This window comes from Meleagris gallopavo, chromosome 22 (genome assembly GCF_905368555.1).
Source record: "Meleagris gallopavo chromosome 22, MGAL_WU_HG_1.1, whole genome shotgun sequence".
In the NCBI taxonomy this organism is placed as follows: Eukaryota; Metazoa; Chordata; class Aves; order Galliformes; family Phasianidae; genus Meleagris; species Meleagris gallopavo.
This window is the reverse complement of record NC_139425.1, coordinates 1027398-1055366: the sequence shown is the minus strand read 5'-3', so window position 1 is coordinate 1055366 and position 27969 is coordinate 1027398. Positions and strand designations below refer to the sequence as shown.

The following is a 27969-nucleotide window of genomic DNA, read 5'->3' as shown; positions in this document are numbered from 1 at the left end:
CTGCGCCGGCAGCCGAGGGCAGCACCGAGCGGCCTCACCTCAGCCCAGCGGCCTCCCACGTCCAGCAGCAGAACGCACAGCGGGTCCGACTTGGAGCCGACGTCGCGGTCGAGGAGGTGGCGGCAGATCACGGACAGCTGCACCCGGCTCACGCACTGCGCCATCTGCGGGAAAAGCGCGGGAAGGGGTCACGGCCCGGCCGCTCCCGGCCCCGCCGGCACCGCGGCGGCTCGGCGCAGGGGCGGATCCCGGCTCTCCGTGCCCGCTCCGCCCGGTGCCGCCGGGCTCTCCGCCCCGCGGCCGCGGCCCTCGACGTGAGGCACGGCTCGTTCCTCCCGCCCGGCCCGAGCCCCGACAAGATGGAAGCCATCCGGCCGTACGGAGCGGGGCCGTTCTCGCTGCCGGCTGCGGCCCGGAAAGAGCCGAGGAGGCGCCGCTCTCAGCGCCGGGCACGCCTCTCCCCCAGGCCTCGCGCTCGCTATTCGGAAAACGACGGCGGCTTTGGGTCGCCGCACGCAGCGCTGGCGGATCCTTCCTCCCTGCCCTGCACCGCGGCTCCGTCCGAGAAACGGCCGCAGGTCTCTAACCGGACCCAAGCTAGGAGATAAGCGTTGAAACAAAGGATTGGGCGGCTTGAAAGTTCTAAGCGCTTTCACATTTATTTCCTAGAGAAGCTACTTCACTACTGTTGGGAAAACCAGGGGAGTTGTTCAGTCGTTCTGGTGCCGACTCTCCGTGGCTTTCTCGTGCTCGCTGGGTGTAAATATCAGTAATCTGAACGGAGAGATGAACTTTTACTGGGCAATGTTTAACCCCACTCACAGCTCCCACCCCGCAGTCTCCCTGGACAGATGTCACCCACGTCACTTAATGCACTACAGATGCTGTCGCGATGGCAGCAGGACAGAAACAGCGTGCAGAAAGAATTAGCGAAGCTTTAGACAAAGAGGATCACGGCTCGGCTTTCTAAGGTCGTCATCATCTGCTTTAACCCACCATCCTCACAGAGGCTCGTCTGAACACTGAACAGCTGCTCAAACGACTGGTTAAAGCCCCTGGCTTCCACTTCAACTGCACCCAACCCCAGGTAAGATTCACAAAAAAGATGCCATCGTCACCTTTAATAAGTACTGTATTTTTTCCTAAAATTGCAACCATCACAAGTATTAGTTTTTCCTTTACCTACATGTATCATTCCACCAGACCACCTTATTTAGCTGACAGCACCACACCTGTGCAGCCTGCAGGTCTACAAACAGCTCTACACGTGCACACAGAACAAAGACCAGCTCAGCCAGCCTTGACTTTCAGGCCAACATTTCTCCCCATTTTTTCTGTTGCAGCAGATTTCTGCACCAATGGGAGACACCGTCCTGTCCTGGTACAGCGTAACAGATCAGGAAACAAGTTTAAAACCTCAAAGAAATATCTCCCACTATACTTCCAGCATTCCCAAACAACAGCTGTCCTTTTCTGGCAGGAAATATTAACTACAGGTCTTTATTTGCACATGGAACGAGTCCCTAATTATTCATGTTACAGAGACTAATAAGGAAAGCTGAAAGTTTGCAATAGGAACTGTTAATCCACACAATGAAGCCAAGGTAAAGTGAAGCAACGGACCTGAAGCCAGATCACCTCTCACCTGCTATGTCTTCTCCAGATCAGTGGCAATGAAAACATGAAATAACTGTTTCAAAGACTTGTCTTTCAATAGCTAACTCACAGAAGCCAGTCTCATGCTACTGTTCAAGATGTGGTAACAGCATTAAGGTTTCCCTTGCAACACAACACAGCTGGACTGTTTCTAAAAGAAACTACAGTCCACAAAGGACTCTTTTTTGTTAGGTCTTCCTTCTCTGGAGATCGCAGGACACCAGGTAATGCACCTTATGGGAAGGGTGGATCCTTAACAGTCAGATAAAATATTCATGCTTCATCTGAAAACATCACTTTGAACCTCAGCCAGCATTTGTTTATGTGTCACTGCCTACAGATATCCTTCAGAAACTCACACTGGGCCTTCTCACTTCACAGCTTTTCAAATACACTGTGTGGTGTTCTCCAGTTTCAATCCATTCCTTTAGTAAGTAGAAGAGAAAAATCAGGACCATGAATGAGTCTACACATCTCACAGCAAGAGCAAGGAGTAGGTGGTTGCTTCAGAGAACCCACTTCAGTCAAGCCCGGAGATCTGCTCGGCCTCTATCCAGGTGAGCACTTTTAGCCCATTTATCCTGCTCACTGTTAGTGGAGTGCAAATCTCGAGACCTGCCTGCATTGAAAAGCTTTTTTTTAAAAAAAAAAAAAAAAAATCAGATTAACATATTAATTCCCACACGCAATACTGAATGGGAAAAAAAACTGTGGAACTCCTTAGAGGTTGAGAATACAGCCCCCAACTTCAGCTGCTGGTTACTTTTAAATGGGGGTTAATGGTAACTGGTGGATCAAATATTCTTTTTCCTCCTAAAACACACTTCTTTTTTTAAAAAAAATTTACTTCCATTCCATTAGTAACTATCTCTCTTCATAAAATAAACTGAATTGTTTATGTGTAACGCATCTGTTGATTTTAATCTCCATCCCTCCTCCATTCAGGCTCTGTTCACCCCTGAGCAGTGAGCCACCCCGAAATCTGTGAAGACTCCGACAGTCAACACTTGTGCTCACCACCACATCTCATACAGCCTCCCAGCCTTTAAGGATAAGAAAATCTGCAACACTTTCTCTTAAGTCTCTATGCTCTGCACTTCTGCACAACTCTATGTTACCTTCATCCGTCATCACCTTCTGTGACAACTACCCAGTGGCATTTACCAGCTTACTTCCAAGGAGTAAGTACTGCCCTGGCAGCATGGTTTTAAGGAACACGGACTAAGGAGAACTGCTTTCTCTCTTAGCAATGCAGCATAATAGATACATGACATAGATTCAAGTCATCACTATGCTCAATGAGACAGATCTGATCCCAGGCTAATTAGAGTAATTAAACAAAGAACTTAGGGTTTGTTTTTGTGTTATTAATAGCCCTGCTTTTTTTCCTTTATGTGCACTCAAAGAACAGTACACAATCCCATTTACCTTGCAGATTTCAAGTCAACATTACAAAAACAATTTTCGTGTTGCTTCATTGAATTTTCATAGAGCACAGTTATGTTTATGTATCCACCCATACACACATATATTTAGCTTTTACAATTCCATTAATTCACCTTTACTGTGACAGAACATTGTTTACATTTGTTGCAACACCTAAAAGTCTTCTGTTTTTCAACAGTTAAAGAAATTCTGAAACTCACTGATTTCTTATTTTCCCCTCACAACATCCCTAGGTGACTAATACTGACATCTATTATTTGAGACTGTTTACAGAAGATGAAGTATATTTCCAAAATGAAAACAACAGCAAAAGCAAAGTGCTTTCCACACAGCTATGAAAAACACATTCAACTTAGAAAGCATTTATTAGAGAATGATCCTTAACAGCTTGCAACAACCATTTACCAAAGTCCCTCTGACTTACTTGCCACTAGGAGATTAAGTTACAGCATGCTCTGGGAGTCACAAAACTACTGTAGCTGCAGATATTCAGTTTGCCAAATAGAAATAAAACACAAACAGATAAATTCAACTTCTATTTAGAATACATAAAACAGAGCTACTGGGAGCACCACAGCTAAGCAGGTTCAGAATAAAGGCAACATAAACAAGCCACAAGGTCACTGTGGCTGTTAGAAGTAGCCTGTACAATCACAACAGATGTTATGTTACCCAACCAAGATCCACAGTTTGTATTGACAACAGCTGCACACATTTAATCCAATGCTCTCAGCTCAGGGACCTCGCTGTTCAGAGGCACTGCCTGTGAAGTTTCATCTTGAGCTGATTTCTGCACATTCTGAAGGACAAACTTCCAGCACTCAGCTTTAGGTCTGTCAGGCACCTACGCTTTGGCCTTTACTTAGGATTGCACATAATGTAACTTCACATTTTGAGGAAAAATACATCACTTGTGTTATTCTTATGAACTTGAGAGCAGGATACAATGCACAGAGTCTATGTAAGATCTCACACGTACTCCAGTGACTCTCCAGACAAGTCTTACACTGCTCAACCAGAAGTCATTCCAGTTATTCAAGTAAAATGCAGACTGGTTCTGGACTCAAAGAAACATACCTTAAGAACTGCTCAGACAACCAAACAGGTCCAGACTAAAAACGCCAAAATGATTTTAAGTCTTGCCATGCATACCACCTCTTCACTGCAAAGATGGTCGCGTACTCCAAGAGCCATATAGCACACACACAGAAATATACTTCCCATTTCATAGTTCCAGAGCAGTCCTACACTGAATTGAAGCACATCAATAAATAAGTTGGAAGATTTCAGCAAGGTAATGAACGTTGGAACTGAGACAAAAAAAAATATCCTACTTTATAGGAAAATCACATAGTAAATGCATGTCAGGCATGCAGAAGGATCATTCCTTATCTGCTTCTTTTTCTATGCCTTTCACAACTTCCAACACTCCGCATAGTACTACAGAAAAATCCACTTTTTACAGAATAAAAAGCATTCTCCAATATAAACAAAATCAACTCCGTAGATAAGTAATAGTAACATACATACTCCTCCCTAGCTATCACTCCAATGATTCTACTTGCTTACCAAAGCATAAGAGGAAATCAAAAGTGAAATAAGAAACCAACGCCTACCTACGTTTGAAGAAAGCCTCAGAAAAAGAGCGCTGTCCAAATTTATAGCCTTAGAGGGTCTCACATTTCCCCAAAATGCCACACTGGTGTTTGAAGCACAAACTCCCCTGTACTTATCCTCCTGCAATAGGAGTGCTGTCATTTGGGAGAGCCAGACGTGGCATCTTTTGTAGAGAAATGCCAATATTAACACAGAATCCAGTCATGGGTCAGCTTGGTTTTAACTACTCCACATAGGAAATAATATATAGGTCACTCTGAAAGTAATGTCTCCTATTTATTTCTATGGAAACTACAGATATAAAGAACACAATAACACTATTTGATAAAACAAATTATCAGCTAGAAATCAGTACTTCTGAACACCATTAGCTATGCATTTTCGCCAGCAATGAATAAGAGCCTGCATGCCGTGCTCATAAAAATCTGCATGGCTGTCTGGAACACAGCTTTCTTTCAGCAGCAGCAACAGCAATGTGAAAGACACCACCCATTGCCTCACTGTGCTCACAGTTTGGTCTCCATAAACTTCCAGCAAGCACTGACAAACATCAATGGGTGCAATATCTTCTACATGGAAGAGCTCAATTCCTTTGCTCCCACACGCGCTCCCATGTCAGACACCGTTCTGTCAGACTGCCCCTCTGCTGCCATCCGTCACACAGCAACAGAACGGAATGGAAAACAGAATGGTGGGAAGGTTCAAACTCTACTGCCATCCCACCAACATCTGCCTCTCACATTGTGAGCCATCATCATAAAATAGGAGGCATTATTTTCAGTGCCGACCTCCTAGAAGCAAGGATTCAGGATAAGAAAACCTGCAGTTTATTACCAGTTAATATCACTAATAAATCCTTACCAACTACATCCTTGTGTACACACCACTTACATTACGTCAGTGTACACCAAATATAGCACATCTATTTAAGATCTCAGTTTGAAGTACCAACACACAACTCACAAACAGCTACATTCAGTGAGGTTATTTGGTACTGGCTGTAGCTTCTGCTTTCCACTCTGCTCACAAGCACAACACAAATGCCAGCAATACTACCAGCACTACGTACCAGCAACAGCATCTTCCATCACTTAGGCCCTGTACTTCCCAACAGCTCAATACCCAGCATTTGTAACAAATTCTCAGTTAATAAATCTGATATTTCCCAACCTAACGTAGCCACCCTGTTTGCTGCTTGGTTTAATCCCATGTTATGCAGATATCACCTTAATTTCTTCAAAAAATTTATGTTCTCCTCACACGATATGTGTGTCCAGACTGTCAGAAGCAGTGATTCTCAGTTCACCTTTACTAGTTCACCTTTCATAAGACAGCCTGTAACATTTTGGGTTTCTATATTATGAAGCAAGTGCTGGTGCAGAGGTAGTCTCAGCTCCACTTTCTAAATGTATTAAAATAAAAATCCCATCTTATTTCCTGAGCCCTGTGAGGCCCTAGCAGAAACCATAAGGCTAGATTTGTATCAGTAGGAGCGCTAAAACACATCTCCATTTCAAAACGAGATGAAGATACTCCCGTTAGTAAGATCACAGCCCAGGATGACTACCAGCAAATCCAGCCCCTCTGCAGCACATTGGGTCTCCCAGGGCCCCAGAGCACAGCACTGACCTTTGTGGAAAACATAACTGATTACCATCTTCCACCATTTCATTACCCAGAGGGCTGGAGAGGTGACAGGTAGGACTAGTGCTAGGAACTTCTGCAGGTGGGTAATAGATCCCTGTTCTCTATGCTGTGTTTCAAGTTACCTGTCGTCATGTATTTTGATGGACTAATCTCATATTTGTTAATAAGCTATTATTACAAATTTGACGCAAAACTCCAACCAAAAGCTATTCACTGAACAAAACATTAAAAGCAGCTTTCTAGCCAAGGTGTTCTGGTTGCTTGATGCCATACTGAAGGGTTATTACCCAACAGCTGAAGGGCTGGGAAGAGCACCCAGGACAGGCACACAGTGGAAAGATGATGGGTTTCATAGAACCACAGCACCACGGGATCCCCTCCGGTTTTGGAAGAAACCCACACAAATCGCTGAGTCCAACACGTGGCTCTGCACAGCAGCGCCCCAACCCAAACCCTACGGCTGAGGTTGGTGTCCCAGCGCTCCCGGAGCTCCAGCAGCTCAGGCCGTGCCCGCTGCCCTGGCAGCCCGTGCCATGCCCACCAACCTCTGGGCTCGGCCTTTCGCTGACCCCCCCGACACAGCTCTGTGCTGTTCCTCAGGCCCTGTTACTGTCACACAGAACAGAGCTCAGCGCTGCCCTCCGCTCCCTGTGAGGAGCTGCAGTCGCCATGAGGGCTGCCTTCAGCCTGCTCTGGGCCCAGCAAACCCAGCGACTTCAGCCACCCCCCACACATCTTGTTTTACAGACCCTCCTCCATCCACAGCACTGTTCAGGCTGTGCTGGCACAGAGGCGACCCAGCAATGACCAGAGGAGGGCAGGTTGGCAGCTGGGCACGCAGCAAATTCTTTCTGAGCTCTGAATTTGAATCCAAGCCACAGAAGAACACACATATTGATGACTATGTGACTGCAGCACTACTGAATATACATGGAAGTTATCCTCTGCTTCTACTTACTGAACTGGCTCCAAGTGAGTCCTGAAGCTCCAGTATCGCCACCAGAATTTTATTTTTTGTATCTACTGACCCACACGCTGCAGTGGTGTTGTGGCAAACTGACCCCTGAGACATGCCCAGGAATAAACTGAAAACGGGCAGTTCCTGTTGGTGGTAATACAAACAGCAAGCTTAGGACATTCTAAAAAGGTCCGTTTAGTCATAACCAACAAGCTCAGAAGAAAGGCCTCTGTCCTCACTTGTATGTTCTCCTTATTTCTGATGAGACAAGGAAACTGATCGTCTCTGATTCAAACACTAGCTTGAACCCCATAGCAATGCTACTTATTACAAACTAACACCTCAAAGTAAAGCCTGCTACAAAACAAGAGCTACTTTTCCAAGTTTTCCACGTGACAGAAAAAGCACCTCAAGGTTCCATAACACTTAATAGCAGAATATCAAGCAATCTTTAAAAACTAAGCTAAAGCAAATTAGGGCTTTCAAGTCAATCACTGATTTGGCTTAAGGTAGAACCATAACTGCAACACTTGAATTGCTCAATAACTTCTCCCGTCAAGTAAGAGTCTTTCAATACTTTCCTTAAACCTTTATTCAGTTGCTTTTCTTTTCTTTTTTTTTTTCCCCCGTGAGTCACAAAAATGACTGAAATGTTAAAAAGAACACTTACCAGCTCAAACACACTGACCTCTGTAATAATCCAACACATCACTGCACATCGCAGAGCATCTTTTGCCCTTCTCAAGTAAGGCTTCACTCCTCCCCTCAGTGTTCTTAGCTATTGCCATGTCAGGCACAAATACATTGAGATTTTGTCCTACGCCCCAATCCACCAACTAAGTTGGTTATGGCTCAGTCCTCCACTTTTGAGTCAGAACTCTTCAAGCAGAGATGGAAGACACCACCACATTCCTCCTCTGTGGTTCATGTACACCACAACCCGGGCTGCAAGTACTGCAGCAAACCTCTTCTTACACACACCCAACATTTCTGAGGACACTCCTTGGTGTCATTTTGCTCCCCCTAACATCTTGTACCCTTCCCAAAAGTCATATCTAAAACATCCCATTCCTCTTCTAGAGCCTTCATGATTTCACCCACTCCCTTGAAATCAGCCATGTTACACAGGTGACTTAATGCCATAAGTCAGTGATGTACATCTTTTTAGAATAGTACACACAACAAAAACAGCTTGGCACCAAAATAAAGCTTTAAAAAGAAACAAGTCAGCAGTGCATTTTACCAAAAAGCTTTGCTGCTTTACCAAATGGATTCATATAACTTAAGAATTTTTAGTGAAAACAGTGGCCACCACTTAGTGAAAAGCAAACCATGTTTCTTGCTTTTATTGGACTGAAAATTTATTACCAGAAAAGTTGAGATATCCCAGAGGAACTCTGCATGGTTTATTCTGGGTTGTCACTGTGCAGTAATGATTCCAGGGCAAGTTTTAACCTGATAATGAGTAAGGACATGAAGCAGAAGGTATCTATCAAGTTGTCTCTTTATTCTTTATGGACTTTAATCTTAAATCCAGCTCCTATTGGAATACGATCTAGAAACAGATCCTGTACGACTATCCTGCAAGGCTCATAAGAAAATTGATTTCTTAGATTTATTTTCTTAGATCATTGCCAGTTTAGATTTTCTTGTGCCAATGCTGTTTTTTATTATTTTCTTTGTCCATTTGAGTTAAGTTCTTTTAAAGAAAAAGTTTCACAGCCCCAGCACCTCTTTGTCACTTGATCATTACCATCTGCGGCGCTACGTCTTCATTCCTCCATCCTAATTTACTGCAGAATAACAATGCTTCAGAAAAGAAAAGCCTCCAAAAAGCCATCATCACAAGAGCCTGATATCAAAGAACTAAGGAAAGGATTGGTAAAGGAATTCCCTTTTTTCCTCTTCCCCACTCAGACAAATGACAGAAGGCTGAATAAAGAGAAGTGCCAGGAAAGCACAAGGCATTTACCTGCCATGCATTTTCTGTCCTCCAGATCCAATGCCTCCTGTCAGCCTACATTCCCAGAAGCATGAAGTCAGACAGTATAGCTGCAAATGCAAGTTGCTCCACTTATCTCAGCACTACCGGGTCAAAACAGAAATACATTCTCCTGTCATCGGAAGACAGATTCCACAACTGCAATCAGAACTTCAGGTGCTTCTCCTGACTGCCCCCTATATATACAGCACTGATTTTCAACTTCTTCCCTAAAAACCTGTTGTCTTTGAATTTGCTACAAAAGGGGTTCCCACACCCTTCAAAAAACATTCAGACCTCTGCAAACTAAGATCCTAAGAACCACTTAATAGCCATACTACTAAGCCCTGGATTCTCTCATGCACATCTTCATTTTCTCAAAGTCGCATAAATAGCTAAAATAATGTTTTTAATAAGTATGACAAACAAAGGGAGAGGTAAGTATTTTCAGCAACACAACTATTATTTGATGATAATAATAAAGTAAGTTTCCAGCTGTAAAAGCATGAATTGAATTACATTCTCCTTGTAGCTAACACAGAGTTACCACCATTAGGTGGAACCTGGAAAACAAGTCACAAATTGCAGCTCCTTTGGGCACCAGAGATAGAATGGCAAAATGTCCAAGTCAGGCAAGAGGTCAGGAGAAAACATCAGAAGGTTCAGCAAGCTAACTTTGCTCACAGATTCTCTATCAACAGAGCTTTTATCTGTACCTAATGCAGTAACAGAAGAAGGATCACAAAATGATAAACCTGCATGTTTCCTTTTTTTTTTTTTTTTTTTTTTTTTTTTTTTTTACAGGCAAGCGACCCTGGACTGTGCGCTGCTCTTTAAAAGCATTCAAAACAATTCTTCCACCCTTTCAAGACTAAACAAGCGAGAATGAAATGTTACACACTTCTACCACCTCACTGTGGGAAGTGCAGAACTTGGTTACGGGGATCTCTCTCACCTTTCACCTTCCAGTGTGCAACAACAATTAGATGACACTATGGTCGTATTCAGCCAGGCTGCTGTGCAAAGCCAGCCTGTATGTCACAGAGATACATTATGTGAGGACTACTATTAGGATTTTTATTACATGATAGTTTAAGTTTTATTGTGTTGTTGTGTTTTGTTTTGTTTTGTTTTTTAAAACAAAGCGTTTCTGGTATCAGGAAACTTACTCATTGCTGTCAAAAATTTGCCTTTTTTTTAAACGCATAAAAAAGGACAAATTTTAACACAAGAAGCTTAATGCTAAAGCACAAGCTGTTGAGTACATCAAAAACTTGTTGCATTCTTCTTCCTGCTGCCAGGATAATTAAGAGTAACTAAATACTAACTTATTCAAAGCAGCAGCATGATATCTTGCTTGCACTGCAAGGAAGAAATGCTATTTGGATTAGCAGCTAAACAAGAATATGGTGTCAATTACCCAGAAGTCTGGATTAGAGTCCGGATGAAAAGCATCCTCTGTGCAGTACAGCGTTGTGGCGGGATGTGCTCTCAGATATACTTATCTATCTTCTCTTTAAGGTGCCACAGGAGCATACAGTGTGCCCAGAATTCTTTTATGTTCACACAGGCAGTACTGCAGAAGTGAAGAACATATACAGTTGTCTCTGAATATCTTTGAGCAGAACTGACCAAAAATAATTCTGATTGAAAACTTAAGAAAATGTAAGAGTTTGTAAAGTACTCAGGTTTGTAAAGTACTCAGGTTTGTAAAGTACTCAGGTTTGTAAAGTACTCAGGTTTGTAAAGTACTCAGGTTTAAATGTCCCTGATAATCAACAGCAAACCACTTAGATTACATACTTCACATTCTACTATTAATAACTTAAGTTTCAGATTCGTTTAGCAGTTTAACTGGCTACTCACTGTTCAGCTCAGTACTGAAGTTTCTGAACCACAAATTATTTTCATTAGACTTTAAGACATCACTTGGTGCTTTTTCTAAAGCCAAGGTGAAAATTTTGCCACAACTTTAACCCTAGTAACATTTCACTGATGTGAAAGCTAACACTTCATTAACTTGAAACGCTGACACATTACCACCCTGCACACACTTACCTGGCCTCTCAAAAGCACTGAGGTCCATAGATAAATAACTGTGTGCTGTGACACCCACCCCTGCATTCATACAGGACTAGACCTACAGACACAAGTCTCTGTAGCAATGCTGTAACATAGCAGAGGAATCCAGGACAGGTCAATTAATAATATTTAATTCCACCTCCCCTCCACCCTATAGAGCAGGGGCTTCCCTGCCTTCAGTCAAAGAACTGCTAGTGCCTGTTTTCACTTCCATTAGCTCTTTGCTTTTGCAGCTGGTTGCATTTAGCTTTCCTGAAGAACGCAGGGTTTATACATATTGTTCTCTTATTAGAGACATTTGGCTAACAACAAAACAGCATAAGAAACCAGCATTTAATTTTGAGTTGAGCTTCCTGTTCAAACAAGTAAGGAATTTTCACATCCCACATCCGTTGTCCTGTCAAAACAAGCAGCCACACTTTGGTTATGCTGCTGAAAACAACAGCTTTGAAAAAGCTGACTTCATGGAGCACATTCTGGCAGATGTCATCACAGCAGCATGAAATCTTAGTAAGCAATAGCAGCCCTGTGAGTTTTATTAGAAAAAGACATGCAAAATTAAGTACAAGAAATTTCTGAAGTATGTTAGGTTTCTGTCTATACTGCTATTTTCCCACTCTAAGTCCACCATGATTTCCAAGCAGCTAGAAAGCATTTCTAAGCTTTCTATTGTCACACTGGGCAATGCTATACCCATGTAACTGCATATAGTGAGAAATGATTGAAATGATACTCACTGTTTGGACCTATGAAACAGCTAGCTGGAAGCCCTGCCTAATTTCAGATGGTCAGAAATAAAGAGTGATATCATTCTATGGATTCTTTACAATACTGTAACTACAGTAGGAATATTTCAAAAGGTCACCAGCCCCCAAAAAGCAGCAACACGTCCAAAAAGTCAAACTAAGCCAACCAAGGGAGTTTCAGGAAGGATCAGACCCTGTCTCTCCTGTGCAAACCTGCCAAGTCCTAATTTTCCATCTTGAAATTCACAGGGAAGCTGTACTCCCCCAACGACGTATGGGAAAGGTAAAGAAAATGCACCTTAGACTCTAATGAAGCAGTAACAAAACTTAGGTCAGAATTTGTCTGCTCGCTTCTCTCCTAAGTTGCCATGCTATGTACACACACATGAAGACAGAAAAATGACAACAAAGGAAGCTTAACAGAAGCGAGTGTCCGTGGGTGAAGAGGCCCAGCTAAGCCATCCATCACCTGCGAACCACCACCGGTGCTTGGGCTGGAGCTATGGAAAAGAAACACATCCAGGGCTACTCGTTTTTTCCATTTGATATTTATGCCCGCAAGCGAGAAGCTTCCAAGTCAGGACAGTGGCAAGTGCTCCAAGCACAAACAACACCCAGACACATTCCGCGTAGGAACAAAACTCTGAGAAAATTACATTCATCTATATAAAAACAAGCTGGAGCATACCTACCTGATCATAAAAGTTAGTGAAAGAGCAGGGAGCTCAGTACGCCGCTGCAAGCCTTAGTCAAATACATACCACCAACTGATTCTCTTTCTGTGGGAAAGCCAAATCTTTCACCAACAATCACGTTCTCACCGCTGAAAACCAACATGAAAAGCTCCCCTGAGGTTACTGCTCCTTCAGAAGCATTTATCAGACAGTTTTACTTCCTCTTCCCCAGGGAGGAAGAGCCATTTAACTATACACAACTACTGTGGTTTTCCCAAAGCCATGCAAGCCATACGCCCACAGAACAGCTGGCAGCATCAGCAAACCTGCAGGGGGGCAAAGACAAGCATTTTTCCAGCAACGCTGCTTCCAGGCCAAAGGCACAGTTTCTGAAAAACCTCCACAAAAACAGAATTTAAGGTAACTATTTCCTATTATACCAGTTCAGTTTCAGAACTGCTTCCTTCCAACAATTACCTTACCGAAGTTAGAAGTTGACCTCTGTTTTGCACTTGTCTTTGTATGAAACAGGAACTGCCATCCACTGGTTACGGGTCTAACCCGTATATCTGAACAATCACCCAGAAACATCTGCTCTCAATGAGTGGTCTGTAGTCCAAACAGTGGCTTTAAGAGGTTCAGAACAGCAAGTTGTTCCCTTTTTGTAGGCTGGAAGTCTAACATGGTTCAGAGGCGCACAGATCTCAACAAGAAGTGAGGCCCAGCAGCACTCACTGCTGCACCTGGCTTTGGAACCACCACATGAACAGACTGAGGAAGATCACTGAAGTTGTGATTTACAGTTAGCACACCACAGGTGTCTGAGTAAATGGGAAGAAATATGAATTACATTCTCTAGGGTCTGCAGTCTTCATGGCACCAACAAAGCCTCAGAGAGAAACAGTTTCATGCAGGCAACAACTTTGTTAAGGACAGCCTGACCAGCTTAGCAGAACTGAGCAGCAGGGACATTCTTTACAAAGCAGACCCTCAGCATCAACTGAAGCAAACCTAGCCTTTGTTTTTGCATCGACCTTCCTTTCCACTCACAACAAATTTAGAGCAGACATTCAAGAATATTAAATGCTATGAAATGAACATTTATTTCAGAAAGTACCTTCCCCTGTTCTTACAACCTGCAAAGCCTCAAGTTTCTAAGTCTACAAGGAAAATGTGGCAATAACACAAACACCACTTCTTTGCTGACAGAGTTCTGCCAGTGGTATCACAGAGTTCAGCTTTGTTTAAAAAATACAATCGTAACATCTGTGTAACTGCTGGAAAACTTAGTAACCTCAATGTTACACTGTCATCTGGCTGTTAAAATTCATACACGTGGGTCACAAGTTAATTGCTGAATAATTTTTAAGTCATACTCTTTCTTGTGAAAGTGATGATCTCTGTCAAATGAGCATAGTTTTTGACATGGTATGTATGTAACACTATGTCACTTTCACAAGCAGTGCCTAGATAGCAACACTTAAAGGAACTGCCAAGAATGCAGCGTAGCCACTTGGTAACACAGGTTAAGTACCTTCTGTCCTTATACGAAGGTGCAGCAGCAGTTTCAGTGACTGCACGTTCCAACCAGGCTGAGGACGTCAGCTCCTGGCGCTCCAGGCATCAAAGTCACAACAGCTGTGGATTTATGTAGCGCCCATCAGCTGATTCTTTCTACTGCTATCCCCACTAGCAAACAGCCTGGAAGTGTATGAGTGCAGTTACATACCTTGCACAGTGGAGACAGGACCTCAGAGGCCCAACCCTCTATTTACGGCTGTTTTTTTTGCAGATGTTTACACATATGAAAAACTTCGTCACATTGAGTTCCACGATCTCTTAAAAGCAGAGTATCCTCCACAGTTCAATACTGTGTTCATTTTAAGGCTGCTTCTACCATGAAAGTGAGCTGTTACAGCAAACTTTTGATATTTGCAAGTGACACTCAATAACCAGCTTTTCTCTGTATGTGTTTTAAAAGATCAATTGTAACCGTTTGGGTAACAATTATATTGTTCATACTACATACTCAAATCATATGCATGCTAGGACGTCCTATCCTCCCCAAGAGCCTACATAATTCCTAACTTAAACTAAAAAAATAAAAAAGCACCAGCTACTTGGGAAATGAGGAGCCTGCTCCTTGCCCCAAATCCTTCACTTCAGCATTCCATCCATGTCCGTATTCCCAAAACCAATGGATTTTTGTATTCACTTACTTTGTGGTTTGTTTAAGACAAGCATTTAAACATCTTCAGACCATTCAGAAAATCAAGAATCAGAAGATGATTTCCAAGATAAACCTGCTCTTTTAGAAAGCCAAAGGAAAAGGCACACAACAAGCATGTGTCACAGAATATGCCGTGTCTAACGCAAACACCAATAACCCTGTATCCATTACCAAGAGGATCAAGGGACATGAAATCAAAAGAAAGTAACACAAAACTGTGCATCTAATTCCAGACACCTGTAGTTTAATTACATTTCACAACAAGGCAAGCATTGCTGTGATTCATTTGAATGTGAAAAGCAGTTATCACCAGTTTCCACAAATCAACACACTAAAATATCTGAAAGCAGTTCTGTGAACAATTAAGCCAAGTTTTCCTTTTCGGTCATTTTATTCTAATGTGAAACATGAAGAAACAAGCACCCAAATAAATCCAATATAGTATGAAACTTTAATAAAAGTTGTTTAAAAAACAAAGAGCAAAACTTTAGAAATAAACTGAAAAGTTTGACTCCTAGTCACACATCTTTCTGACATCAGCAAGAGGACTTTCAGACTTTCAAAGAGAAAAAAAACCAAAAACAAAGATCTACTGTTGAAACATTACTCCCAAAGACTGTTGAAACGCATAATATGAAGCTTCAGAGACAGACAGCTTTATTAACAGGAGGCTTAATTTTAAACAGTATATACAAATCACATGACTTTTCCAAAGTTGGGACCACCTAGTAACCTGTCAAAACAAAATTATGCTAATGAATTACAGAAGCATCTGTGTAATGCAACCGCCTCTTTATTGAAGTACACCTTTGTACAATCCTTCCACACATTCCTGTACTGGGGAATCCTCTCAGGATGCAGCGCCGCACAGGTTTCCAAAGCTCTCCTACACACCACGGGAATAAAACTGTTGCCACTTGCACCTCTCAATTTTGCCTGACCATACACTTCAGTGTTCCGTGATAGGCAACACCAAAAGGCACTGTTTTTCCTTATCCAAAAAATAAAATAAAATTAAAAAAAAAAAAATCAAAGCAAAAAAAAAACAGTTTAAAGATTGCTATGTTTAAGTACAATGATTTGCAGGGAATAGTGGGATTTTTCAGGCAATGTCCCCAATTTGAAAAATTTATCATCAGCCAAGCAAGGATGAACCAAGAATTTCTATACTTGTCACTCGTGTTATTACTTCCTTTCCAATTTTCCATGAAAGGGTTTTACTGTACAGCAAAGAAAATGGCAACTCTTTACAGACTTGGAATACAACAACAGCACAAGTTTATTGCAAAAATATATAGTAAACTCAGTATTTTCAAGTTTTGGAGAAAAATAAATTTTTATCTCTCAATTCACCCATAGCAGTAATTCATGACAGAGTTGCTGAAGATAAAAGCTTCTTTCACATAGAAACTAATTTAAAACTTTAGCTGGACTCCAATCTTCAACTAATAATCACCGCTTTGGTTCTCTCAGCAGAGACTCTACGTAAGGAGGTCAAGAGACACATGAGAAATACAACATCAATATCCAACTAGTGTCAAAGATCCTATCCCAAGTGATTCACGTAATCCTAACAAATCAAGCTACTTAAACAATTATGAGCATTTTCAAGTTGTTACTTCTACTGCAAATGTTTTAAACGTACTATAAAACTCATATAATGTTTGAGGTTAGCTATACTCGTGGCAAAAGTCTTATTCTGCACAGTTATAATTGCAATATATAAATAACTAAAGGTTATTCCACAAAGAACAGCTTGAATTTTACAGAACGATTCTGCTCATACTTATAGGAATTAGTTTGGTAGACACATCAGCAATGGGCATAATTCAACTGTTCATACAGTGAGAATCTTGGAAAAAATAAAAATACATACACAAAACAATTAATCTGTGTACACTCAGAATTCGTTCAGTTGCAGAGTAAAATCAGGACTTTAAACAAAGCTTTGACCTGTAAACAAAGCAAATTCAGCCAGCTTTTAACCAAATCTAGAAATAGCTATCTATTTTACAATGGCTTGCAAGAGCACTCACTGAAGAGCTTCACTGACTTCATCTATTTCCCTTATCCGAAACTACGGAAAACCAGCCAAGGTTCCTTGATAAGCACTGTGCCCAGCATAGCTCACCAAACGTCTATGATGAAAAATAACCTGCCTACCTTCTCCACACATCTGTACGGGAAAATCCACTGCGCATGTATCCTCGCAGTGTTTCTTCTGTCACGGCTAACGCAGTGCTCTGTCTTATCAAAACAAGTCTGGTTTACAATTTAAACAATCCACAGGTTCTATCCTGGAAATACTATAAAAACCAATCCGGATGCATTTGTCACAGCACTATGAATACCTATTCTACAACTACTCCATATTAACAGCTACCCTAAAACAAGCTTTACTTTTCTTGAGCCTATAGGCCTGTCATTTAAATCAACGACTGCTGCCATCGCTTCATCACGAGACTCAAATGCAACCATCGCTTCTCCCGTGGGCATGCCTTTTTCATTGTATTTTAAGCACACCGAACCAGGGATCACTTGGTAACCATAAAAGAAATCCAAAATTTCATCCACAGAAACAGTGAAGGGCATATTTTGCACTTTAATGACAGTTGGTCCTGGCTTCCCAGACCCCGTTCCAAAACCCGGGGGTCCACCAATATGAATATTTCCTGGTCCGGGTCCGAACGCGGGAGGCCCACCTAAATGCCCAAGACCACCGGCAATTCCTGGAGGACCACCAGCAAAGCCAGGAGGCCCACTTAGATTGCCAGGACCGTTACCAAAATTCTGAGGGCCCCCTCCAAAACCCGATGGTCCACTCAAATTAGCAGGACCGCCTGCAAAACCCGGGACCTCAATACCTGCACCAGGCAAACCAGCGCTTGCAACCGCAGGTATTCCCGGTCTAGCATCAGGAAAGCCACCTATGCCAGGTGGTGGCAGAGGCGGACCGAACGTGCCAGACCCACTAAAATTACTGGGGAAATTGAACGGAGGACCGTTGTTTGCATCCTTAGGATTTCCTCCCAAGAAGGCATGCTCATCTCCAGCAGGGGGCTGTGCTCCCGGCACAGCTACGTTTCCTTGTATTGGTATTTTCAGGATTTTTTTCCCTTGAGACGGTGGGTTTCTCTCAATATCTCTCATTTCTTCTACAGTAATCAAACGTAAAACAACATCTCTTCCATTCAGCTTTTTACGGTGCAAACGCTCTGCTTTACGAGCATCATCTTCAGCTTTGAACTGAACCAGCGCTTGTCCTAAACCTTGCCCGTTATTATCAACAAGAATTTGTACAGAGTTTTCTTCTACTGCCAGTCCCTCTAGAAACTGAAGAATTTCCATTTTTGTTATATTGTATGGAATATTAGATATATGTGCACACAGCTTTGGCGAGCCTGACTCCGCCTCAGCATTCATGATGATTTCTCTCTGGTCATAGTTGAAATTCTGCAACCTTTTACGAATCAGATCTATCTTTTCTAACATTGCCTTTTTAGTAATTGGATGAACTTGAATAAAACGATTCCCTATGTACTGCTTATGATGACACAAAGCTGCTTTGTAATCAGCTTCATTCCTGAACTCCACAAAACCCTCCCCAATTGCCTTCCCATTAGGTCCATAAGCTATATAGATGCTGTCTTCAACTATATCCAGCTTTTTAAAAAAATCGATCACATGCTTGTTCTCCGACTCAAAGGGAAGACCTTTTAAATAAACACAGAACCCCTGTTCGTGGGGAGATCGTGACCGGGACCTCTTCTGTCCGCTGGGAGATTTGGACCTAGAATGAGGCTGTGGAGGAGGAGGGTGTGGTTGCCCAGAGGGGCCCATGGTTTGCTTGAACGTTATGTGGCCTCCGGCAGCCACCCACTGTCTCTCTGTTGCAGGACTAACTTCAACATACCGCTGAATCATCAGCATTCTGTTTCGTTTCAGTGCTTCAAACGTATCTTGAGGAGAAAAAAATTTCACTAGTCCATTTCCATTATTTCGACCTACATGATCCTTCAGCATATGGATCGCATCCACACGGAGCCCAAGGAAAAATTCTTTCACATCAGATTCTGTCGCAGAGAAGGGCATTCCATGAACGCTGACGTACAAATCATCTGGATTGATTGGAATTGGTTTGACGCTACTTTGCGAATTCATCTGGATAGGATTTACAGGATTCATGGGACCAATAAACAATGGATTCAGGCCGCTGTTCATATTCACTGCTGCTCCAGACCCATTCATTCCAGTGGGTAAAGGTGCTACAGGTGGAGGATTCAGAGGAGGCATTCCTGATATGGGAGGTATAGGTGTCATTGGGGGTACTGGGGGCACAGGGGGTATTGGTGGGACCGGAGGAACAGGAGGCAGTGTGGGTACGGGAGGAGGAACAGGAATTGGAGGAATAGAAGGCATTGGTGGCAAAGACGGCATAGCTGGAATAGGAGGGATCGGTGGAGGAGGAACTGTGTTCATCGGGGACGCTGTACTGGGTATAGTTGAGCTAAACGTGGGGCTACCAAAAGTATTTCCAAGATTTGGAGGTGCAGTCCCCATACTGGCAGTAGAAAATGTGGATATGTTTTTATTGCTCTCATGCACAGTAGTGGAAGCTGTTACTACGCTAGGAGAAGGATTATTAAAGTTAGGTACAGTAGTAGGCAAGTTAACCCTTCCACTCATCCCAGAACTAGGAGGTGGTCCCGACCTGCTAGCATTTGCTGGCGGCATATCTAGGTTAGCAGTTTCAAAACGTCTACGGCTGAGCTCTATCATGTTTTGCATTTCAGTTTTACTGCTCAGTAACAGTGTTACTTTTGACCCTTTAATTGTACCACCTGTGCGCATCATACCAAGCCTTGCATCTTCATCAGTGGCAAAAACGATGAAAGCCTCACCCAGTTCACCCCCTACAATATGCACGCCCCCATCGGGAATGGTCAATCCAGAGAAGAAGTGGCGGATGTCCATGGTCCCCGCCACAATCGGGAGACCTTGCAAGCGGATGACCACAGCCATGCTGCGCTGAAACAACACACACCTGCAGATGAGAAAAGGCAACGGCTATGTCAGACTACTGTTTATGGCACCATGCAATTACCTACAGACCCCACCTACTATATTTGTTTACATACTCCTAACAACATCTGGTAAAAATTAAGCATGTTCATATTCCAAGTTCCTTATTCGTGTTTACTTCCCACAAATTGAAGCATTAAGCATTAACCAACATAATTCGTGTACATTTTGCACTAGAAATTCCAAAATATCTTACACCAAGACCCACAAGCATCAGTGCAAAAAGTAAAAGTTATAACCAAAGGGAAAAAAGGACACCTGGGGAACAGCAAAAATCAAAAGTATCATACCCATATCTGAATATTTGATGGAACATAAGCAAGATTTATTTACCCAAACAAAGTCAAGTTAGCATACTGATATAACATAACTGATAGGATATTCACTGTACCTGGCAAAGCAACTGACAAAATTTCTGCACTAGTATGGGCAATAAACTGTTCTCTTTTCCATTTAGGGAGGAATTTTATCTCCTGCCAGGTGATGAGGGCTGAGAATATACAGCAGGTTACGAAAGATATCATTATGGATATCAGTGTGAATCACACGTCCTTATGAGGGCCATCCAGATTTTTCTCCTACCAAAAGCAGGAGGTCCAGTTAACAGAAAAACAAGCAGCTATAAGCTGTACCAAGACATATTCTGATTTCACAGAGCACACCTGAGCTAGATTGACATGTATGCACCTTCTTGCTAGACAGTTGGCCTTTAAACCTTCCAGAATGAAGGAGTAACTTTTTAATAGTTGTAGACATGCTGTCTAATATTACACTTTCAGTCTCTGGCACAAGTAAATTACTTTAAATAACCAGCTGAGGTTACTGGAAGCTTAAGATCAATCCTGACCCCCTGAGGTCACATCAAAAGTTCAAGATAAGAAGAAAATGAGGTAATTCTCACTTATTCTCAACATGCCTTCCCTCAAGCCTCTAAAAGCATCATAACAATATCAACACATTTATTCACCAGTTCAGAAGGCATTCTTACTCTAAACACTCAGCAGCAGTGTTTCTATTTGACCTGCTTCATCTCTTCCTGACCTCCCAGAGCACGGGCCAGCTCAGTAACTGTATGGAAGAGCTTGAAGGCTCCCATTAGTCACATATAAATGGTGTTAAAATACTCATTAGGCCTTTGAAATCGAGAATGAACCAGATGACACAATGCAACACCAGGAGGCAGAGCACCAAAGAGACCACATTTTGGCAACATACCATAGCTATGACCAACTGACAGCTAGTGCTCGGCACTGGTATTCCTTAAGTACAGCATCCCAGCATTACAGTCAAATTTCAGCCAGCTACGTTTGCCTGCCTAAGTCTTCCAGAAATCTTAGCATAGAAGCACCAGAAATGCATTCTGACCTACTAGATAGAACCAGCGCCCAACAATTTAACGTGGCATAAGGCTGAATTCAGTACTTCATGGAAATAAGACTTAACAATTATTCTACATGGAAGAAAATTCTTTTGTTTGCATAACAGGACTTCAGGTTACTCAAGTGGAGTAATGAACTTAAATACATCATTTTGTTGCCCATAAAGCAGAGATAACCTCTCCCACACACCAATGACCTTGTGCAACACACAGTATTACAGGGCAGGAGCCATGTGAGGAGTCCTCCTGTCCCTCAAGCAAACAGCAGAGAAGCCCCCAGCACAGCATCAGCTCTGCAGCTGCTCCCACTGCAAACGAGTGCCTGACTCCTCACTGGGCCAACCTGAGCAAGAGAATTCAGCTTCCACAACAAATACGAAAATGTGACAAATCAGCCTCTACAAACCACCAGGAAACTCGTTACTTCATCAGGTGCAGCAACAGAAAAATACACGCTCAGCCTCAAGGATTCATTTCTGAAAACCAACTTTCCCTACTCGCTGCAAGGCAACTGACAGAACACGCGGCATCCATCTCTTCTAGGCATGCTTACATTTCACTCAACGATAACGTTCACTGCCCAATCAATCATTTTCCAACAGAACAAGTGGTCCACATGAAAAATAAACAGAACAAAGCAGGAACTGCCTATGCTAAGTACACATCCAAGAAAGCACACGAGGCTTTTTGCACTGCAGTATTTTTCAACGATTCTGCAGATTTCAATTTGCCCAATATCAACAGCCAGCTCTGAAGCTGAACTTAAAATGAAAGTTCTGCTTACTTTAAGGAAGCCACAGTAACTGCAATTGCAAAACGTTTGTTTACCTCATTACCTCAAAGCTACAGGATTGCTTTCTAATTAGTTGATCCACAGGCAACCAAGGGGTATAAAAGTATCCCTTGTTTTACACCTACACTTGTAAAACTAAGATATTAACAGTAAAACTTGTATGTTCTGTATCACACAAAGAAATTAATTTCTGAAGCTTTTTATGTATCCCAACTCTGACATTTCAAGTTTCTGCTGTTTAGTGGAAGATTACTTTCTCACAGTCACTTCCTTACGACAACCTGACATGGCTGTGAGTTCAACACTGGCAACCTTTCTTCTCAGATGTGCTGCAGCAGAAGGCACACGGGCAGAGCTGACAGCTCGCAGGCAGCCACGCTTCCTGGTGGTTCAGGGAATCCAGCCCAGAAGGCACATTAGCAGATAAGGCTACAAGAACTCTTGAAGACTTCAAGCATTCAAACACTGATAAAGCTTCTGGGATAACACAAAGTCTCAACCTCACATTATATTCAAAGCTTCATTAAAAGTGATAAAAAGTATCGAAGTTTTGTTACTAAGCATGCTATCTATGCTCACTACATAGTTACTGCCACAAGAACACAAATAGCCGCTTAGGAATAGACTTGCCAAAAATCCAGTCCTAATGACCTCAGCCTAACTAATGCCACATGTGATACAAAACAAGTGCTCAATATTAAGCAAAAGCTAACAGTGGCATGACATAAACAAAAACTTTAAGGACTAAGTCAAATATTTTTGGAAAAAGTATTTTATTAACTCAAAACATAAAAGCATAACTGCTGCAAAATTTATTATGATTTCAGTGTTTTAAGAAAAGCATTAATTTTGCTTCTGTGATTTAAAGAAAAAAAAATCATAAGGCAGTAACAAGAGGCCAAATTCCACATAAGTCAGATTTATTTCAAGGTGCACTGAAGAGACAATAAGCGACATGTGCCAACTTTCACACTACCCGTAACAGCACAGCCTGCTCACGTAGTGCCACGTTTGCTTCCCAAAGAACAATGTAGGTGCAGAGGCAGCATATCCAAAAGGGGTTCTGCCCGCTGCCAGGCTCTGCGCCGGGCTGCCAGAGCTGCTGCTCCTCAGCTACTTCACACACAAGTGCTCTTCCACTGTTACTCACATACCTGAGATTCTCTTCCAGAGACTTTATCCCAAAGTTACGCCAGAAATGAGCCATTCCCAGTAACAATGCAGTCAGAGGGGGAAAGTAAAAACCTGCCTACAATTAACCCAAGTCTTTTGATGAATCTTGACACACAGCATTTTCAACACACTCTTAAGACGCTGATGTCAGACTAGAGGAGTGCAATGCTACTTCGTCTGTGTGCTGGTCAGTGAGACAAGCAGGAGGGCTGGGTCACAGCATGAACTGACACGATACCACAAGAGCAGCAGTCCAAGATGCATAATTCTCTTTTAAACCTGCCTTGATTTGAAGATTCAATTTGGTCCCCAGGGAGCATTAATGTACAGTACCTACATGGTATACACACAATGTATCTAGAAGTTGTTGGATGAAGAATTGAAATAACATTCTGGCTGTAGGAAGATTTTGAAGTACCCATGCTGAGATTGTCCAGCAATACCTACAACTGCAGGCTACAAGGTTTTCCTCGTTATTTTTAATTTACTTTTTTATGCTAAAAAGTTAACTTGTTAGATTAGGAAAGGTCTGATTTAGCTCAGAAATGACTGATACTTTTAAATGCTGCAAAACTTAATCAGAGCCAGTTACTATAGACTTCCACGCTCCAATAGCAGGAGACAGGCAGACCTGCAGCCTGCAGAGAACTAGCTACGTTTTCAAACAGAGCAAAATAACTGGGAGAGCATTACAGACTGCCACATGCTGATGAAATAACAAACACTGAGTATGGCAGAAAACTCTGTTCCGTGAGCACACCGCTGCCAGAAGGACCATCACCAGTGGGAGTCAAAAGAAAAAGACCACCTATGGACAATTTGACCCAAATGTTCTGATATCGAGTCAGGGATTCCAGAAGCTTTAATTATTTATTAAGATATACTCAATATGCATAAAAAAGAAGTCTTCAATTCGAAGTCTCTTACCTGCAAAGACAGATGTTTTTTTCTTAACAAGTAGCAGAAGCCAAGCCAATCCTGTGGGCAACCAATTAAAACCAACTTTTAGACTGCAATAAAGAATAAATGGAGGCAAAAATCAATGCAGGCAACACAACAGCAGTAACAGTCCACAAAGAACTGTATATACAGAAAGTTCAAACCTGCAACCACCACAAGGAACTGTGACATACAACACACAAGAGTAAGAGCACATTTTCTAATACCTTCTCCCTGTATTTCAATAACTGCATTGCAGTTCCCGTATAGTTTGGGACGTGAATGCCTTTGACAAAACATAGCAAGAACCACAAAACATTCGAAGAATTTTTCAAGTTCCCCATTTCCAACAGGTGAGCCAATCACTCTTTCAAAAGATTAGAAATCAGATACTTGACAATTCTAGATTTTCACAAACCCTCGCTCCATCAGTAACACCAGCAGTCCTTTCTCCAACTGTGCATTTTCTAATTCCAACAGAGCAACACACATCACGTCTCTAAGTCTCCCTACAGGCCCTCCCCAGGAGCCAGGCCAAATGATGAAAGGGCACTGCTCAGAGCCACCTCCAGCCAGTACCTGCACGGAGCATGCTGTAAGACCTCCCTGCTGAAGTACGGTACTTTCACTCATAATCTGCTGTTTCATAATCCATATCCTGACCAAACACCCAGGCTTTTCATCCTTGAAAGTACAAAATGTCTTCCTGGGATTACAACTCAATAAAAAAATAAAACAGAGCTGAACATTTTACAAGGCAACATATACATTTGGTATTTTAAAGAAGGGATGGAAAACCTCTTCCTTTTTCAACACTTCATATACAACTTCATACTGAAGATTTCCTTCCCTGCAACATTACCCAGAAAAGAACTACTCCAAGAACAAACACCTGTCTGCACCTCAGAAAACCCAAACATGCAGTTTACTGTTATGAGCATCATTATCAAAATGAAATTACAAAGAATTACAACTAGACCATCCACAAACTCCCCCTGGCAGAAGGAATCAAGACGAGCAGATATACGCACAGATCTTCAAGGACATTTAACAGCAGGCTTACAAATAAGAGATACAACTATGCTTTTCAGATTTTTATTAAAAACGCATATAAAAAATTAAGGCTGGTTTCATATTACAACCTTAAGAAAAATCAGGCAATCCTACAGTGAAAGGATTCAATTACATTCTTTCATATCTTGCAATTTCAATCAGCAGTTTACAAGGCAGGTAAGAACGTAACCACCTGAAAACCAGTTTCATGCAAGACCACATCTGCTTCCTGGAACAGATAAATCTTTTGTGCACAAGGAACATTCCCCAAAAAAATTATTTCAGATACTTCCAGTATAGCAACCACAGCGTTGCAGATGTCCACAAGCTGAAGAGCCGCAGTGGAATAAGCCAACGTGCTACCAGGGCAGACACGCGTACGCCAAACCAAGCAGCATACCTCAGAAAAGGTGCAAAGCTCCGCTCTGTGTTTAAACTTTCCACAAAACATCGCTTCTGTTTACAACTCTGCATTGTCAGAGAGCACCCATCGCTCTCACACAGGCGTCCTTCCCAGCCAACCTCGCGTGCAGGAGCATAGCAGGGAGGCAAACACCGACCAGAGGACAGGTGCCCCCCACAACACCAACACCGTACCTCTGCGCACCGCCGGGGCTCCACAACACCTCGCGGGCTACACGCCAACAGCCACCGCCATCCACTGCCACGGCACGCCCGATGCGGGGCCCTCGCAGGAGTCCACCGAGGAGGCAACAGCCGGTTGTCCTGCCTAGCCCCGGCACAGCGAGGGGGGTAAGAAAGTCACTAAGAAGAACGGGTAACGTCAGGAACGGCTGGTGAAACAAGAGCCGAGAGATTTTTCCAAAGAAAGTTCAGAGAGACGGCAGGCGGGAGGACCCGCTGCAACACCTGCCGCCGCAGAGCCGATTTTTACCGACGACGAACGGCCTTAAGCGACCGCGCGGAGCTCCCCCGGCACTTACGGGGGGAAACTCGAGGAGCGGCGTCGGCACGGCGGGCGGCGGAGCCTCCCTTCCCAGCAACGCGGGGAGCGTTCGCCCCGCTCCGCCCCCCGGGGCCGCGGAACCCCGCCGCGCCCGGCCCCGCGCCGCCTCCTCGGCCGCCCGCGCCGCCGCCCCACCAGGCGCGCACCTCCCGCCGCCGCACAGCCTCGCGCCCGCAGCCGCGAGGTACCGGGGCCGGGCCGGGCCCGCGTCGCTCTCCCGGCCGCCCGCACGGCTCCGCGGGCCGCGGTGAGAGGCGGCGGGCGGGGGCGCGGCCCGGGCCTCCCTAGCCTCTGCGCGGCCGCAGAGAGCGACGCCGCTCGGTGCTCCGCTCCCCTTTGTGCGCGGGGCCGCGTGCAGCCGCGCCCGCCCGGCCTCCCTCCCCTCACCTCGCCGCGGGCCCGCGACGCGGGGCGGGCGGGCGGTCGGCGCTGGCCCGGCCCGTCCGGGCGCCGCCGCGCTCTTACCGAGGGATCTGTACGGGAAAAAGGGTTAAGAACGGCGCCAACACCGCCCCCGGGCCCCGCTCCGCGCCGAGCCCAGCGCCACCGACCGCGCAGCGCCACAAAATGGCCGCCTCGCTGCGGCGCCGCCACCCGCCGCCAGGGAGGGGCGGGGCTGAGGGCCCGGCGGAAGGAGCAGGGCGGGGCTTCGTCGCGCGCGCAGCGCCCCCCTGCGGCCGTCCCGCCCTGCTTAGGGCGGGCTGCGCGCCGCGTTCGATGGCGCATGCGCAGCGCGGTTCGCGCCTCACGGCGGGAGGGGCGTGTGTGCCCCGGGGCTGCGCGCTTACCGCAGCCGGGTTTGATGCGAAGTTAGGGGCTGGACGGAGCGCCGTCAGACCTGTGGCGCCCGATGCCTCTGGTACCATAATATACATTGATGATACGTAGAGTTTTCTGGACATTAACGGTGGTACAAGTGAGAGAAGGGTTACTGCTGAGTAAAAAAGACGTCAGATTAGCAATGAGCCCCGGGGCAATAAGCTGCTGCTGCTTCACTTAGAAACGTTGCAGAATTAGTCGTGCCGCGTTACCCCGAGTCAGTGCCCTTTTTGTTGTAAATTCCTTTTGCTGTATTCACCCTTCACTTAAACGTTCTCACCGTGCACACAACCAGAGCTCGCCCTGGCAGGAGCACAGCAGGGCACCTCTGTCACCACTGTGCCTCCATGGGATGGACTGCTCCAGCTCTCATTTCTAGCAGAAAATATAACCAGCGTAGTCTGCTGCACACAACAAACACAATCATATAGCAAATTTTTTATTTGCAAAGCCAGAATTGTGACAACTCAGTAGCTGTTCAGCACCAAGCAGCGGTGCTGGCAGGCACTGGGATGCTCACAGAGCCCCATATCCCACCCCCACTGCATCTCCCTTCTTACTCTTCCCCATCACTCTCAACCCCTTCCAATAAACAGCCCACACCTGCTCATCTCCTTGGTAACCCCGGCTTTACTGCTTTTAGACTTTATATCTGCTAGGGTTGCCCTGAAAATGTATCCCTTCTGTCAAGTGATCCCCCCTCCCTTTTGTCTCCTTAGCCAAGAGGG

The 27969-nt window shown here is 44.0% G+C and overlaps 2 protein-coding genes and 1 long non-coding RNA gene across 12 annotated transcripts in view; 1 reads left to right on the top strand and 2 right to left on the bottom strand.

Moving 5' to 3' along the window:
* CPNE1 (copine 1) overlaps window positions 1-27022 on the bottom strand; it is a 42449-nt gene extending 15427 nt beyond the window's left edge. Inside the window, exons 1-3 of one of the 5 annotated variants that reach the window (XM_085241775.1) lie at window positions 26888-27019; window positions 24391-24441; window positions 39-164 (exon numbers count right to left, since the gene is read on the bottom strand). In XM_085241775.1, the coding sequence (XP_085097901.1) occupies window positions 39-164 (126 nt within the window). In that variant the 5' untranslated portion in view covers window positions 24391-24441; window positions 26888-27019. Of the gene's footprint in view, window positions 1-38; window positions 165-24390; window positions 24474-26052; window positions 26194-26887 lie in introns of those variants that run through there. The other 4 variants (XM_085241778.1, XM_010722244.4, XM_085241777.1 and 1 more) reach the window with 4 other exon arrangements.
* On the top strand, window positions 159-6550 carry LOC146542905 (uncharacterized). 3 transcript variants are annotated; one of them, XR_014887782.1, is made up of 3 exons: window positions 159-1880; window positions 2038-2213; window positions 2602-6550. It is a non-coding gene; the product is annotated as an uncharacterized LOC146542905 (long non-coding RNA). The 3 variants fall into 3 exon arrangements; XR_014887784.1 differs by having other exon boundaries at window positions 159-1087; window positions 1347-2213; window positions 2602-6548; XR_014887783.1 differs by having other exon boundaries at window positions 159-1087; window positions 1344-2213; window positions 2602-6548.
* Window positions 15470-27018, bottom strand: RBM12 (RNA binding motif protein 12). 4 transcript variants are annotated; one of them, XM_085241774.1, is made up of 3 exons: window positions 26888-26975; window positions 24391-24441; window positions 15470-20081 (listed from the first exon to the last, which is right to left on the bottom strand). In XM_085241774.1, the coding sequence occupies exon 3, from the start codon at window positions 20057-20059 to the stop codon at window positions 17417-17419; it is 2643 nt and encodes an 880-aa protein (XP_085097900.1). In that variant the 5' UTR covers window positions 20060-20081; window positions 24391-24441; window positions 26888-26975; the 3' UTR covers window positions 15470-17416. The 4 variants fall into 4 exon arrangements, with proteins under 4 accessions (XP_085097900.1, XP_085097899.1, XP_085097898.1 ...); XM_085241773.1 differs by lacking the exon at window positions 26888-26975 and adding an exon at window positions 26053-26140; XM_085241772.1 differs by lacking the exon at window positions 24391-24441 and having other exon boundaries at window positions 26888-27018.
* Window positions 27023-27969: the final 947 nt, after the last annotated feature.

Bases quoted from the DNA above. Each gene is read 5' to 3' on its own strand.
- RBM12 (XM_085241772.1), bottom strand. From the start codon at position 20,059: ATGGCTGTGGTCATCCGCTTGCAAGGTCTCCCGATTGTGGCGGGGACC.